Source organism: Dendrobates tinctorius, unplaced genomic scaffold (genome assembly GCF_039654945.1).
Source record: "Dendrobates tinctorius isolate UK_male_01 unplaced genomic scaffold, ASM3965494v1 ptg000127l, whole genome shotgun sequence".
In the NCBI taxonomy this organism is placed as follows: Eukaryota; Metazoa; Chordata; class Amphibia; order Anura; family Dendrobatidae; genus Dendrobates; species Dendrobates tinctorius.
In genome coordinates, this window is record NW_027361795.1 from 15,453,205 (window position 1) to 15,469,630 (window position 16,426).

Consider the following 16,426-nt stretch of genomic DNA (forward strand, 5'->3'; position numbering starts at 1 on the left):
TGTCACTGCAGAGGATGCAAGACAGCAGAGCGCAGGGACAGGTGAATATGCCTCTTTCCAACCCCACTCCCGACGTTCATATCCTGGCGCTTGTCTCTGCAGCTCCCCTGCTTGTTCCATGTTGTCGGCGCTGCTCTCTTCCTGCTTTAGCGGTCACGTGGTACCTCATTAAATATGCGCATATTTAATGAACGGGTACCATTTGACAGCTGAAGCAGGAAGAGAGCAGCGCTGACAACCTGGAACAAGCAAGGGAGCTGCAGAGAAGGGTATGATCTGACACTCCCCCTCCCCCGCCGATTTTCCCCCCCCCCTCGGTATATGACTCGTGTATAATCCGAGAGCCGGGACTTTTAGCCCCAAAAAATGGGCTGAAAATCTCGGCTTATACACGAGTATATACGGTATACTTTATTTAACTACTTCAGGACTGCCCCTAGATATTAATCGGACAGTCTTCTCTTATTCCTGCACTGAAGTTCTAAACTATGAGTGCAGTTTAAGCAGCTTCCACTATATTGTGAAGCTGACAAACGTCCCAGAGAGATGTGCATGATTTAATTTGTCTTCTAGATCTCTCTTTATTCAGTGCTGAACTAGCCCTGTGTACAGTCATGGCCAAAAGTTTTGAGAATGGCACAAATATTATATTTTCACATGATCTGCTGCCCTCTGGTTTTTATGTGTGTTTGTCAGATGTTTTTATCACATACAGAAATATAATTGCAATCATATTATGAGTAACAAAAGGTTATATTGACAGTTAGAATGAGTTAATGCAGCAAGTCAATATTTGCATTGTTGACCCTTCTTCAAGACCTCAGCAATTCTCCCTGGCATGCTCTCAATCAACTTCTGGATCAAATCCTGACTGATAGCAGTCCATTCTTGCAAAATCAATGCTTTTATTTTGTCTGAATTTGAAGGTTTTTGTTTGTCCACCCGTCTCTTGATGATTGACCACAAGTTCTCAATGGGATTAAGATCTGGGGAGTTTCCAGGCCATGGTCCCAAAATCTCTGTTTTGTTCCCTGAGCCATTTAGTTATCACCTTTGCTTTATGGCAAGGTGCTCCATCATGTTGAAAAAGGCATTGTTGATCGCCAAACTGCTCTTGGACGGTTGGGAGAAGTTGCTCTTGGAGGACATTCTGGTACCATTCTTTATTCATGGCTGTGTTTTTAGGCAAGACTGAGAGAGAGCCCATTCCCTTGGCTGAGAAGCCACCCCACACATGAATGGTTTCAGGATGCTTGACAGTTGGCATGAGACAAGACTGGTGGTAGCGCTCACCTGGTCTTCTCCGAATAAGCCGTTTTCCAGATGTCCCAAACAATCGAAAAGGGGATTCATCAGAGAAAATGACTTTACCCCAGTCCTCAGCAGTCCACTCCCTGTACCTCTTGCAGAATATCAGTCTGTCCATGATGTTTTTTCTGGAGAGAAGTGGCTTCTTTGCTGCCCTCCTTGAGACCAGGCCTTGCTCCAAGAGTCTCCGCCTCACAGTGCGTGCAGATGCACTCACACCTGCCTGCTGCCATTCCTGAGCAAGCTCTGCACTGCTGGTAGCCCGATCCCGCAGCTGAAACACTTTTAAGAGACGGTCCTGGCGCTTGCTGGTCTTTCTTGGGCGCCCTGGAGCCTTTTTGGCAACAAGGGAACCTCTCTCCTTGAAGTTCTTGATGATGCGATAGATTGTTGACTGAGGTGCAATCTTTCTAGCTGCTATACTCTTCCCTGTTAGGCCATTTTTGTGCAGTGCAATGATGACTGCACGTGTTTCTTTAGAGATAACCATGGTTAACAGAAGAGAAACAATGATGCCAAGCACCAGCCTCCTTTTAAAGTGTCCAGTGGTGTCATTCTTACTTAATCATGACAGATTGGTCTCCAGCCCTGTCCTCATCAACACCCACACCTGTGTTAATGGAGCAATCACTGAAACGATGTTAGCTGGTCCTTTTAAGGCAGGGCTGCAATGATGTTGATATGTGTTTTGGGGGATAAAGTTAATTTTCTAGGCAAATATTGACTTTGCAAGTAATTGCTGTTAAGCTGATCACTCTTTATAACATTCTGGAGTATATGCAAATTGCCATTAGAAAAAATGAAGCAGTGTTCTTTGTAAAAATTAATTTGTGTCATTCTCAAAACTTTTGGCCATGACTGTATATAGATTGGGAAGCACTGGCTGTGCTTTATCCTCCGGGCTCTCAGCGTGCAGGGAGGGATCTAACCAGACAGCTCTACTATGAAAATTCCACTGTAGTAGGGGCTAATCTACCAGCTTCCATTAGAAGAGAAATTTTGGGAAAAAGCAAATGTATTGACGCGGTAAAATGCCCCATCCATTGTAACCAAAAGGTATTTTAAGATATTGTGGGGGAACAGTGTATAAATTAAAAAACAAAAACAAAACACACTGCAGCCTAAAATTGTCCAATATATAAAAATAAATTCTGTGGAATGGGGAACACAATGTTAAAATGTTTTGTGTGGTCCTTTTGAGGTTGTAAGTGAAAAATAGACAATAGATTACTCTTTTTCTTCATGTGTTGCAAAAAAGAGGCAAACATTTTTTTTTTTTTTTTTTTAAATATACGAGCAAGAAAAAAAATTATAGAACCGTTAAAAGTGCAGAAAGGGGGGGGGTAAATGACCAGGTCATGAACTGGTCAATATAACTTTAGGGAGCCGACTGTCAATCAGCATAGCATGATGTCGGCAGTTGTGCCTCATCCACAGAGTATTCCAGAAAAAGAGGAGCTGCTTTGTAGACGTGGAGCAGCTGAATCATTGGCATGAGAGGATGGCGACTGTTCTGAGCCAGTGTCGATGCTTCTGATAGAGACCATCTTGGCACCTATAATTGCAATGTGTGGGGTATAAAAACTTCCTTGGTCATACAACCTGGCTGAGTCCTTGCATATGTGCAGGGCTGGCTCCAGGTTTTTGTGGGCCACACATACCATGATTAATGATGCACAGATAAATATAGGTACACAAGGCACCGCCTGCCCCCTCATCCTTCACATATGCAGACATTCACATACACACACAGTACACAGACTGCACAAACACGCAGACTATGCTCAGACAATACGCACATATACATATTTCACACAGACATAAAAACCCATAAGAAATATTTTTTTAATATGTTGAAGCTGGCAACAAGCGTCACTGACCTGTCCCCGGCTTGTCTCCTGTCCTGCTCCTCTGACACGTGTCTGTGCAGGGCCACTGGCGCTGCTTGATTGCAGTCACTTTAACAGACATGGCTGCTCGCAGTACACTGCTGCTGTGTCAGCTAGTAATGATGTGTCTGGGCTGGTACTACGTCTTTCATTTTGCTAGTGTGTCACCCTGGCCTCATCGTTACTAACAGACACAACCGCACTGCTCGCTGCCTTGTCGTTGAAGTGACAGCTCAAACACTTCTGGCGGCCCTACACATTGCAGCTGCTGAGGGAGCAACCCGAGCCCCGATTGCGAGTGAGCCCTGGCACTTGCCCGGGGGGGGGGGGCTCTGGGTGCTGATGCCGGCCCTTCATAATCAAGTGCGTCTCACAATTTTAGAATATCATCAAATTGTTAATTTATTTCAGTTCTTCAATACAAAAAGTGAAACACATATAATATGTAGAGTCATTACAATCAGAATGATCTATTTCAAGTGTTTATTTCTGTTAATGTTGATGATTATGGCTTACAGCCAATGAAAATCCAAAATTCATTATCTCAGTAAATTAGAATAATTAACAATAAACACCTGCAAAGGCTTCCTAAGCGTTTATAAAGGTCCCTTAAGGCCCTTTTACATTTAGCGATGCACCAGCGATCCAACCAGCGATCCGACCCGGTCAGGATCGCTGGTGCATCGCTAAATGATCACTAGTGAGCTTTCATACAGAAAGATCTCACAGCGATGCAGCAGCGACGCAGCGCACGATACTTACCATTCACACACAGCGATCCTGCGTCCTCCCGCCCGCCTCCACACGTCGCTGGACGTCACAGCAGGAAGGCCCAGCAGGAAGCGCCCGACGAGAAATGGAGCCGGACATTCTCGCGCGATCAGCGATGGACAGCAGGGGAGCCGGTCGCTGGTAAGTATCACACATAGCGATATCACTAGCAATATCGCTATAACGTCACAAAACCGGTGACGTTATAGCGATATTGCTAGCGATATCGCTTAGTGTAAAACCCCCTTTAGTCTGTGTCAGTAGGCTCCACAATCATGGGGGAAGACTGCTGACTTGACAGATGTCCAGAAGGCAGTCATGGACACACTCCACAAGAAGGGTAAGCCACAAAAGCTCATTGCTAAAGAAGCTGGCTGGTCAGAGTGCTGTATCCAAGCATGTTAATGGAAATTTGAGTGGAAGGAAAAACTGTGGTAGAAAAAGGTGCACAAGCAACCAGGATAACTGCAGCCTTGAAAGGATTAAGAAAAGGCCATTCAAAAATGTGTGGGAGATTCACAAGGAGTGGACTGCTGCTGGAGTCATTGCTTCAAGAGCTATCACACACAGACTTATCCAGAACTGGACTGTTGCTCTGTGGTCCAAGGTGTAGTTTTCAGATGAAAGTAAATTTTGAATTTCATCTGGAAATCAAGGTCCCATAGTATGGAGGAAGAATGGAGAGGCACACAATCCAAGCTGCTTGAGGTCTAGTGTGAAGTTTCCACAATCAGTGATGGTTTGGGAAGCCATGTCATCTGCTGGTGTAGGTACACTCTGTTTTATCAAGAGCAAAATCAGCGCAGCCTTCTACCAGGAAATTTTAGAGCCCTTCATGCTTCCCTCTGCCGACAAGCTTTTTGGAGATGGAAATTTCCTACTCCAGCAGGACTTGGCACCTGTCCACACTGCCAAAAGTACCAATACCTGGTTTAAACAACAGTGTCACTGTGCTTGATTGGAGAGCAAACTCGCCTGACCTTAACCCCATAGAGAATCTGTGTGGTATTGTCAAGAGGAAGATGAGACGCAAGACCCAACAATGCAGAAGAGCTGAAGGCAGCTATCAAAGCAACCTGGGCTTCCATAACATCAGCAGTGCCATAAGCTTATCGCCTCCATGCCATGCCACATTGATGCAGTAATTGATGCAAAAGGAGCCCCGCCCGACCAAGTTTTGGGTGCATTAACTGAACATACATTTCAGTAGGCCAAAATTTCGATTTTAAAATAATTTTTTCAAGCTGGTGTTATAAAGTTTTCTAACTTACTGAGATAATGACTTTTATTATTATACATTTATATAGCGCCAACATGTGCAAGACAAGGGGCACACAAGTACAGAAGGAGAGAGGACCCTGCCCGCGAGGGCTCAGTCTACAGGGACGGTTGAGGATACACTAGGAGAGGGTAGAGCTGGTTGTGCGGTGGTTCAGTAGACCGAGGATCATTGCAGGTTGTAGGCTTGTCGGAACAGGTGGGTCTTCAGGTTCTTCTTGACGGTTTCCGTTGTTGGTGAGAGTCTGATGTGTTGCGGCAGAGAGTTCCAGAGTATGGGGGAAGCACGGGAGAAGTCTTGTATGCGGTTGTGGGAAGAAGAGATGAGTGGAGAGTAGAGAAGGGGATCTTGATAGGATCGAAGGTTGCGTGCGGGTAGGTACCGGGAGACCATGTCACAGATGTATGGAGGAGACAGGTTGTGGATGGCTTTGTGTGTCATGGTTAGGGTTTTGAACTGGAGCCTCTGGACAATAGGAAGCCAGTGAAGGGCCTCGCATAGGGGGGAGGCTGGGGAATAGCGGGGAGACAGGTGGATTAGTCAGGCAGCAGAGTGTAGGATAGACTGGAGTGGTACCAGAGTGCTGGAGGAGAGGTCAGAGACTAGGAGGTTGCAGTAGTCGAGGCGGGAGATAAGGGCGTGCACTAGTGTTTTTGTGGTTTCATGGTTGAGGAATGCGCGGATCCAGGAAATATTTTTGAGTTTGAGGCGGCAGGAGGAGGCAAGGGCTTGGATATGTGGTTTGAAAGAGAGGGCAGAGTCGAGGATCACCTCAAGGCACCGAGCGTGTGGGACTGGGGAAAGAGAGCAGCCATTGACATTGATGGACAGGTCTGGTGGAGGGGTAGAGTGAGATGGGGGAAAGATGATGAATTCTGTTTTGTCCATGTTCAGTTTGAGAAAGCGAGCAGAAAAGAAGGCTGAGATAGTAGACAGACATTGTGGGATTTTGGTCAGTAAGGAGGTGAGGTCAGGACCAGATAGGTAGATCTGCGTGTCATCGGCGTAGCGGAGGTACTGCAAGCCGTGGGATTCTATGAGCTGTCCCAGGCCGAAGGTGTAGGGGCCGAGGACTAAGCCTTAAGGAACACCGACAGATGGGGCGAGGTGAGGAGGTGGTGTGTGAGAGGGAGACCCTAAATGTTCGGTCTGTTAGGTATGATGAGATCTTGGATAGGGCCAAGACTTTTGGGTTTTCATTGGCTGTAAGCCATAATCCTCATCATTAACAGAAATAAACACTTTAAATAGATCACTCTGTAATGACTATATAATGAGTTTCACTTTTTGTATTGAAGAACTGAAATTAACTTTCTGATGCTATTCTAATATTGTGAGACGCACCTGTATGTCCCACCCATATAATGCTGTCAGCCATTTTGAGGGGCTTTGGGGGTGGTCTGAACTGGTGAACGACTGACTCCCTCTAATAGGCAGTTTGTTTCCATTTTATTCTCACTATAGATTTCGTTCAGGTGGTGGAAAGTCCCAGAATCTGCTTACTGTTGGAGAACTCAGGTCATTTGTAAAACAACTTCATTCACTGCCATGTAGCATTACCCAAACGCCTCAACTCAAGGTAAGAAAAAAAAAAATAAAATTTCACTGGTGTAAAGTTGTTTGTTTTTTTTAATAAAATTTCTTTAATTTTAAACTTCTCTGTGACTTTAAGGACTTACTGAGTCGAGTGGAAGAATTTCAGGCACAGAGCCAGAAGCTCTTAGCAGCAGAAATGCCACGAGCTAGTGAACTGCAGCAACTCCTTGATTCCAGTTTTCAGTTTGACTTGGAATTGCCTTTAAGAAGTCTTCGGGATCGATTGGAACAGGCTCGTTGGTTAGAAGAGCAGCAGCAAGCATGCCAGGATCCTGGGACACTCACAATAGATGTCATGAGGAGACTTATAGATTTAGGTGTAGGCCTGGCACCTCATACAACTGTGGAGAAAGCAATGGCTAAACTTCAGGAATTGCTGACCATGTCAGAACATTGGGATGACAAGTGCAAGAGTCTTCTTAAAGCCAGGTGTAGTATCAATCACCTTTTTGTCATGTTTTTTGCTTGTGCATATTTTGGGTATTATTTGTATAACCCTATAGTAATCCAGATATGTAGCCTTTACTGCAGCATCATTCTCATTGTAAGCCAACTCCTCAAGACTTAGATTTTATAAAACCACTCTTAATAAATCTGTTGTATATGAAATCTTTGCAAGGGTAAAGGGTACCTTCCCACTAGAATTGTAAAGATATTTTGTAGCAAATTATATCGTCTTGGTTGGGCTTCGGCTGCCCGCATCATCTTCTTCTTTCTCTTTTTTTTTTTTTTTTTTTTTGGAAAGTGGCTTTGCTGGCTTAGATATGCAAAGAGTTGCAAGATTATCAACATTTTAGCCGTATGCTCCTCCATGGCTGTTTTTCATTGCTTCAGAATTAAGCTGATTCCTATCTATATTGAGCACATTTTGCAGGCAGATTGGCTCTTGTTGCATCTGTATAATAGTGTAGGGGCCAATCTGAATTTAAGTATCTTGAGCAGGAAAATACCAGTAATATATGTAATTCTGTTATTGCGTGTTTGCATTTCTATTAGTGCCCACAGAGTACTGCTGTATCTTAGTGTATTGATATAAAGTCCTCAATGTAATAGTCATTGAGCCAAAAAGGAACACTGAGAGTGGTGAACCCTAAAGAGTGCAGACTTGTGATTGCAGCTGACTATAATGTAGGCTATACCGTGGAAGAATGCAGTGCATTTACTCAACTTTGCATGACGATTAATTCCATATGTCAGTTGTAAACGATCAAAGGTGGAGATTCACTTTAAAATGGGAAATTGTGCTCATGTTTCTGTTCTCGTCCCTTTGTATAGACCACGTCATGACCTTGACACTCTGACTTCAGCGCTGCGGGAAGTGGAAAACGTTCCAGCCTACCTTCCAAGTGTGGAGTCTCTAAAGGATGCTGTGGAAAGAGCACAGGAATGGTTACAGAAGATTGAGACATTGCAGGTTAGGGTTGTTGTTTATCTCAAATGTATGGGTAATAGTATTAGGTCTGTAAAATTAATATTTTATTGTGATCTCTTTAGACTGGTTCGAGAGTTCCAGTACTTGACACTTTGGTTGAGCTCGTGAATCACGGGCGAATAATTCCAGTTCACCTTGGTCCACTGCCAAGACTTGAAGCACTTGTTGGAGAAGTCCGTACCTGGTCTGAATGCGCTACAAGCACGTTTTTGACATCCAACTCTCCCTACACTTTGCTAGAGGTAAAAACAGTCCCAGATATCTGTGATATCTATTTCAGCTTGTAGAGAACTCCTATGCGCTTTTCTCCTTGCCTTTCTCACAGTACAGTAGTACAATGCAGTATGTGCGTAATTTTTTTCATAAGAATTTGGGAAAGTTATGAAATGTCCTATATGTATGTTCTGTTCCTGATCTAAGGACTTCGGCTTTTAGTTGCGACAAATCTGTGCTGCACTTGATGTACATGGTCAAGTAGTGAGGCAGGGCTGTTGAGTCGAGTCTGAAGTTTAGAAATGGGCTCTAAGGAGTAATGTTTCTTCTTATGCAGCATGACATGCCAGAGAAAGGAGGCTTATAGGCCATGCAATAATCCTCTGGGAAATTTAAATATGCAAATTGTGTCTTCAGAGAGCTAAAGGACAAACTCTTGTCACCTATTGGAAGTAGTAATCAAAAAGTCCATAGCCATCCTCTCAATCAAGCCTTGCCACATGACTTGGGATAAAAGACAAACCAGAATCTCAATTTTTAGTGTCGTGTTTTGGGGTGTTGCCCTTCCTCAGTGCAAAGCATGAGATATGATTTTTCTGTATTAGATGCCTCTGACTGGTGTCTAAGGGGTAATGTTTCTCCTTTTGTCGAGTGAATTGCCTGGCTAACAAGGCTTACAGGCCGTGCACTGCTCTTCTCATACAGCCGAACCAGATCTTATTCTTTGCACTGAGGAAAGGCAAAACCCTGAAACCCATGTGTGCAAACTGAATTTCTGGTATGGCGTTTATCCTACAATTCATGTAGCAGGGCTCATTAGGATTGCTACTTCCAATCGGTGGCCCTACATTGAAGTCCTCTTCCTCCCTGAAGAGACAGTTTGCATGTAGCATTATAAATGTATGCAGATAAGGTACCAGTCACACGGTGTTGCTCCATTCTGAGTAATGGCCTATTGGTCACACCCATACTAATAGGTCATGTGGGCTGTCCAGTCCTTGCGTAACTACAACACACAAGTTCCCTTCCCACTAACATGAGTAGCCTATGTGATGGCTCAAATGGCAGCGCCATGTCAAAAATTGCTAAACTGGATCTTGCAATTCGCTCTTATGCCCAGGGCTATAAGTAGTCTAAACATTTGTTCTAAAGTCTTGTATACCTTGCAGGTTCTGTGCCCTCGATGTGATGTGGGCTCTTCTAGCTTGAAAAGGAAAATGAGAAAGATAAAGGATATGCAATCTTTAGCAGGAAAGAAGAAATATCCCAAGCCAGATGGCCTTCTGGAGTTGGAGAAGTCTTTGTCTGAGAGTAAAGATACAGCTACTGCTGTAAGTACTGATCAGTTCTCACAGAATAAGATATTTAATATGTATACTTTCTACTAAGATGTGTAATTCTCTGCTTTAACAGATGGCAACTCTCGGTGAGGCCAGGCTACGTGAGATGGAGTCTTTACACAGTATGCGGGTCTCGAATGAAAACAGAATGTTGTTAAGAGAAGAACAGAGTGACTGGAAAGTGTGTGTTTGTCAGGGTGCACCCATGGCTCCTATGGTCCAGTGTGAGCTATGCCGTGCTTGCTTCCACACTGGCTGCATTACAACTCCAAGGCATGGGTCCCTAGTCTGGCTGTGTCCACAGTGCCACCGCTCAAAGAAACCACCTCTGGAAAAAATCCTCCCTCTTTTGGCATCTCTCCAACGTCTTCGTGTCCGACTACCAGAGGGAGATGCGTTGCGCTACCTTATAGAGAGGACAGTTGGTTGGCAGCATCGGGCACAGCATATGCTGTCTTCTGGAGACCTACAGCTTGCACAAGAGAGAGTCAGCTCAAGTCAACTATACAACAGATGGCAAGCAACAGCTGGGCAACTATCTGATACTTGCAATGTAAGTTAGCATTCACAGCGCAGTTTACACTTATTGGGTTACAAGTTATTTGTTAGAAGAAATTATTATGCAGGTTACAACTATATTATTGCAAAATTCCCTTTTTTCTGTAGGTATCACAGAGTGTTGGGGCTACTTCATTCTCTTTGTCTCATGAATGGGACAACAGGACAACCTATGTCCAGTCCCCATTTTCTCCAGGTCGAAACTGTATACCCCTGCACAGTAAGTTTTATGTCCTTTACCATCAGCGTCAGTAATGCATGATGACCGGTTAGGCTTATCTGAATGACATTGCACCAAATGCCCAAAGACAAAGCAAGCTTTTGGTAGAATAGTGTTAACCCTTTCACTGCCCAGGGTGTGTTTATGACATGACTGTAAGCAGTAGTCCTAACTATGATATAAGAGCTAGAGCCTGACTCGCTATCCAGATGAAAGCTTTAAATGTCATATTTGCAGAAAAGACAATTCACCTTGTAGCAGAAAGGAAATGAGACGGACTCGAATGTTTTCTGGATCGTGGTCTCACTTCTGTTGATTTTATGAAGATGTGCATGTAGACATAATATTGTGCATTTAAATATCTGCTCGCATTAGACATTTTGCAAATTTATTTTATGCATATTTGGAAAAATTTTAGTTTGTAAGGCTGGCATCACACTAGCGTTTTGTAGCGCTGCGGATGGCAGCCTCCTTCTTCCGTCCTCCGTTAAGCCCCGCTCACTGCCACACCTCTTCATTCAGCTCCACCTACGTCTGCATGTGTCCTGTTTTCCCTATCTTTAACATTGGGTACGCAGGCCATGTGGATGTATGTTAACGCATCCGCATGCGTCGTTTTGACAGTGCTCTGAGCTGCGCTGAATGCAACAAGTTGCATTTTGAGGCGGTCGGCGGACACGTCAAAACGACGCATGCCGATGTGTCAGCATACATCTGCATGGCCTGCGTACCCAATGTTAAAGATAGGGAACACAGGACACATGCAGACGTAGGCGGAGCTGAAGGAAGAGGTGCGGCAGTGGGCAGGGCTTAACGGAGGCAGAAAGAAGGAAGTAGGCTGCCATCTGCAGCCCTGCTGAAAGTTAGTGTGAAACTATCCTAAGTTATGCAAAACTGCAAAAAGGCTTACATGTGGCTGTTTATCGCTTTCACACATAAAAAAATGTATCTGTCCACGGAAAAAGCGATAAATGATTAATAGTTGGCGTCTGTCAATCAGTGTAAATGGGTTCTCAGCCCCTGGGCCTATTTATCAAACACAGGTCAGATTCACACATGCATGTGTCATAGTCTAAGTATAGACCGCCATACACAGACTGGCCGTAAGTTACCTGATTTTGACAGACTCTTATATGCCTATGAGACTGAGTTTGATTCATGGACAGGTTGTGGATCTCCCAACCCACTGACCTTTTGGCTTTTAAGGGAATCTGTCAGTTGTTGCTATGTAATCTGAAGAGAGCAGGAGAGGGGCTGAAACACAGATTGTGTTGGTTTTTTGGCAGTGTGCTGTTTACTTACAATGAAGGTTTTACCACTTGGGGATATCACTACTAGACAGATTCCTCCTAAGCAGTGGTCCAACTCTGCCCCTCCTGTGATAAGTAGCTCTTTGTCAGTAGACAGCATGCATAGAAAGCTGTGGTAGGGGCAAGGTTAGCGTTCTCAGCCCTGCTACATGCTATAGCTAGGGATATTGATGATTGAACATGCTCGGATAAGGCGTTACCCCGGTATGTTCAGGTGCTAATAAAGTGTCTTTGGCTTGCTCGAATAATATGTTCGAGTCCCTGCACCACATGTCTACCAGCTTTTCGACAGCCACAACGCATGCAGGAATTGCCTAACAAACAGCCAATCCATGCAGATGTTGCATATGTCAAACAGTGGCGAGAAATGCAGGTGCGGGGTCTTGAACATATTATTCGCGCACAATGAAGACACTTGGTTAGCACATGAGCATGCTCGGTTACCACCTTATCCCAGCACGTTTGCTCATTACTAGCTAAGTACTGTCACAACTGTTGCACCCAGTAAACAAAGTGATACATCATTTGGATCAGACCCTATATTGTGCTACTCTCAGATTAATTTTAAATGAGAGTCAAATAAGCAATTTATGTCACAAAGGCCAAGAGAGGGGGAACACCTCACTCCCTGTATGAGTTCACCAGATTACATAGTGAGAAAAGTATGCACACAAAGAACGGAGTACAAAGACCCCACCGAAAGTTTAAATGACAATGTAATTTATTAATCAAACGTCATATAAAAGTATCAAAATATACTGCTGACCCCTTGACGCGCGTTTCACTTGGTAGCTTTTTTGAAAAAGCAGGGAGACGAGTGGACACTTCCATTTTCCATAGGTTAGCTGGGCTAACTTTTTGTGACTTAGGAGCCTGGTGGTATATATACTATATGCTTATTGATCGGTCACCAGTTTTTCCCTATGCTTGTGTATCATTGCCAGTGATGCAGATTCCCACTTACCCCTGGTTATATATGTGCTCACTCTTTCCTTGCTGTACCAGTATGTCTCTTTACCTTTTCTCCTCTCTGTGCCATTTTGTATGATATATTTTGATACTTTTATATGACGTTTGATTAATAAATTACGTTGTCTTTTTAAACTTTTGGTGGTGTCTTTGTACTCCGGTCTTTGTGTGCATACTCTCAGATTAAATAGAAAATTCTGGTGACAGATTCCCAAGGGTTGTCCAAGACTTGAACAACCCCTTTTTGATCCTTATATTTTCCTCTTGTAAAATAACCACCCCTACACTCGCCCTTTGGACGCTTCCCCTGGATGTATGCGATTGGTCCAAAGGCAGGGAGAGTGAAGCCAGAACTGATTGGCCGCAGGGATCACATGACATTGTTATCCCCAGGTGAGCCGGGGCCGACATTGCTGGAACCGCGCCGGCACCAGAGGTGATTATAAGAGTTATTATTTTACAAGGCAGGAAACACAGGAATTGAGAAGGGGTTGTCAGAGTAGTGGACAACCCCTTGTAATTTTAGCCAAAAACCTGTCTCTTAGGACTTGAACCATATTTATGATGCGTTTTAGGCACTTTTTCCGATGTCCATCTAGAGGCCCAGGGGTCGATGAATAGGTGGTGAAACTTGGATCACACAGTCTATAAATAACATTTGTGAACCATTTTTATAAATGTAACACATTTGTAAGACCGTCTAGTCTAAGTTTGACTTGGCCAAGAACAGCCGGGTATGGCTGTCTATTTACTTTAGTGCAGTAGACTTCTGTATGTATGAACGCTGTGTTAGGCTGTGTGCACACGTTGCGGATTCTGCTGCGTTTCCGCAGCGTTTTTGCCGCTGCGGAAACGCAGCAGTTCCGCTGACCAAGTACAGTACAATGAAACCCTATGGGGTTTCAAAAACGCTGTGCTGACGGTGCGTTTTTTTCCGCGCGGTTTTGCTGCGGTTTTCAAACCGCAGCATGTCAATTGTTTGTGCGGTTTCCGCAGCGGTTTCACACCTTTAACATAGTAGAGGTGTGAAACCGCAGGGAAAAACCGCAGACCAAACCGCAGGAAAACCGCAGGTCACTTTACCTGCGGTTTTACCTGCGTTTCCGCGCGGAAAAAACCGCAGCGGAATCCGCAACGTGTGCACATAGCCTTAATGTGACGCTGCGCCAAGGCATCTGATGCCATAGCATGGAGTAAGAAAACCGGGTGAAATGTCAAACTGAAAATGGGTTTCTGATCAGAGTTAGAGAAAAAGCTGAACTTCAAAGAGGCGCACTGGACATGTAAGAAGTCTAGAGCTTGGTCAAGTAGAGAATAATCGAAAATATCTTGACACCTTTTCAAATATAGGATTACAGTGCAAATGTTTTCTCGATTTTTAGACATAACGAAAATCCTACCACTAACGTTTTTGTTTACCTATTCTCATTTTTGTTCTAGGTTTAAGTACTCAATTAGATGAGTTACTTATGGAAGCTCAGCTTCTGCAAGTGTCACTTCCTGAAGTACATGAACTTTATCAGGCTCTTGTTACCCAGCCAAACACACTGACTCCTGAGCGTAGCTTAAGCCCGACAGGCACTGGGAGAGAGAAGGCCCACTGTAAGCAGCAGGGAGCAGAATGGAACACAACACGTTCTGAGGTATGAAGAGAATATCTTGAAGGGAATCAGTCACCAGGGTTTTGTTCTACCCCATCTGAGAGTAGCTTAATATAGGTGTAGAGACCCTGATTCCAGCCATGTAACATCTTCTGGCCTGCATGCTGTCATTTTGATAGATCTTCAACAGTGATTTTATCAGTTGTCTGCATGCTAAGCTCTGTATGAATGCTCTCGCATCACTGATTGACAACTGTGTACACTGTGCATAAGGCAGAAAACTGCCAATCAGTGATGGGGAGTGAACATGACAGAGGACTACATGAAGGTTTACTAGTCCTGTAGTAGTCTCTGGCTGATAAAATACAAACAAACAGATTTTTATAAAAACTGTATCAAGCAGCCCAGTAAGTGATAAATCACTGGAATCGGGGTGTCTTTCTATGTTATGCTGGTCTCAGATTGGGGGGCAACAACCTGGTAACAGATTCCCTTTATCACACAGATTGGGCAGTCACACCAGTCACGTTGTTGAGGCAATAATAAAGCTTAGCTAGAGGAGTACCTATCACTTCTGAAAAAAACACAAGTGACAGCAGATGGAATTGTTAGATTTTCCTTAAATGCATATCATTAATAAATGAAAATAATTTAATGATGCCAGAGTGGGCAGAGAATATGGTGAGACTCTTTTTGGGAGGTACTAACTCTGTGAGGCAGAACTCTCTTCACAGCATCTGAATGCTACAGTAGATGGATCTCTGTGCTCAAATCTGGCCGAATATTTTGGGAGAAATTATTTGTCTCTCTTTCTCAATTTGTCAAAAGCGAAGAACAAACATGGTGAATTAGTCAAAATATCCCACTAAACAGCAAATTGAAAAAAATGCAAACCATTTTTTTTGTCACCTCTCATCAGGTGCATGCATTTAAAGAATCGATATGGTTGTCCATGTCTACTGTATAGCCAAGATAAAGGGTTAATCTACATAATGAGGAAATAGCTGCTTGTAAAGGGCTAAGTGACTAAAGGAGATGGCTGCGGGGTCTCCCTACATTCACAACGTTTAGCGGTCACAGTGAGCAGAAAACTGTCTGCTTTAACACTATTTTTGTTGGTCGCGTCGGGGCGCACGTCCGGTTCCACTCCCCCACTTTTCACCCCTAGATTCGGTCATTATGTGCAGACGGGGCCATAGACTTTAATAGTGCAGACAGAGTCAATGTGCGCTCTGTCATGCATCATTTTTTGGGTGCATGCACCTACTGGAGGTGGACACTCAAACGTAGAAGTTTACATGCTCAGAAGCAGGAAGTCTCACAGAGCTGTAAAACTAGTTATTGTGGAGAGCCTCAATTTCAGCTGACTTCAGTCTTAAGGGACAAGATCTTAAAGGGGTTTTCCAACAAACAGTTAATTTTGATCAACATTTAATCAATAGGACTTTGAATAATAAGTTTCATAATGGAATGTGTTTAAAAATAAAATGTTCCTGTCCTGAGATGATCTTGTCAATGTGCCGCTACTATGTACTGTGTAATGTGTCTGATCATACCACAGCTCCTGGGCTGGGAAGGAAGCAGAAGAGAGTATACAGAGAGGACATCACAGGATCCCAGATGATTTTCCCGTCTCCCATGACGGCACACATGAGAGAGGGGATCCGCCCAGCCAGGACAGGAACCCTACTGAAGATAAAAGGGGCGGTACCTCTCCCTCGCTTCAGTTGGGTTTCCTGTCCTGACAGGGACCCGTGTACTGAAGAAACACGTACCTGCCCCTTTCTCGTGCCGTCATGGAAGAACAGGCAGGGTCCTGGGCGCTGTGCGTCGGGAGGGGGAAGCACCGTCCGCGGGTCCCCCGGGGGCTCAGCTTCCGAGCGGGCGCAGCAGCAGCACGGCTGGGGTCCTGGGGCTCTGCCGTGGCTGCCGTGCCGCCC

At 44.4% G+C, this 16,426-nt stretch overlaps 1 protein-coding gene across 2 annotated transcripts in view; it reads left to right on the top strand.

The window, feature by feature from the left end:
• Positions 1-16,426, top strand: part of KDM5B (lysine demethylase 5B) — a 77,331-nt gene that overhangs the window by 38,859 nt on the left and 22,046 nt on the right. For both annotated transcript variants that reach the window (XM_073542553.1, XM_073542552.1), the window contains exons 19-26: positions 6,712-6,826; positions 6,920-7,272; positions 8,119-8,257; positions 8,338-8,517; positions 9,658-9,819; positions 9,902-10,381; positions 10,495-10,606; positions 14,326-14,528. In XM_073542553.1, the coding sequence (XP_073398654.1) occupies positions 6,712-6,826; positions 6,920-7,272; positions 8,119-8,257; positions 8,338-8,517; positions 9,658-9,819; positions 9,902-10,381; positions 10,495-10,606; positions 14,326-14,528 (1,744 nt within the window). The remainder of the gene's footprint in view (positions 1-6,711; positions 6,827-6,919; positions 7,273-8,118; positions 8,258-8,337; positions 8,518-9,657; positions 9,820-9,901; positions 10,382-10,494; positions 10,607-14,325; positions 14,529-16,426) is intronic.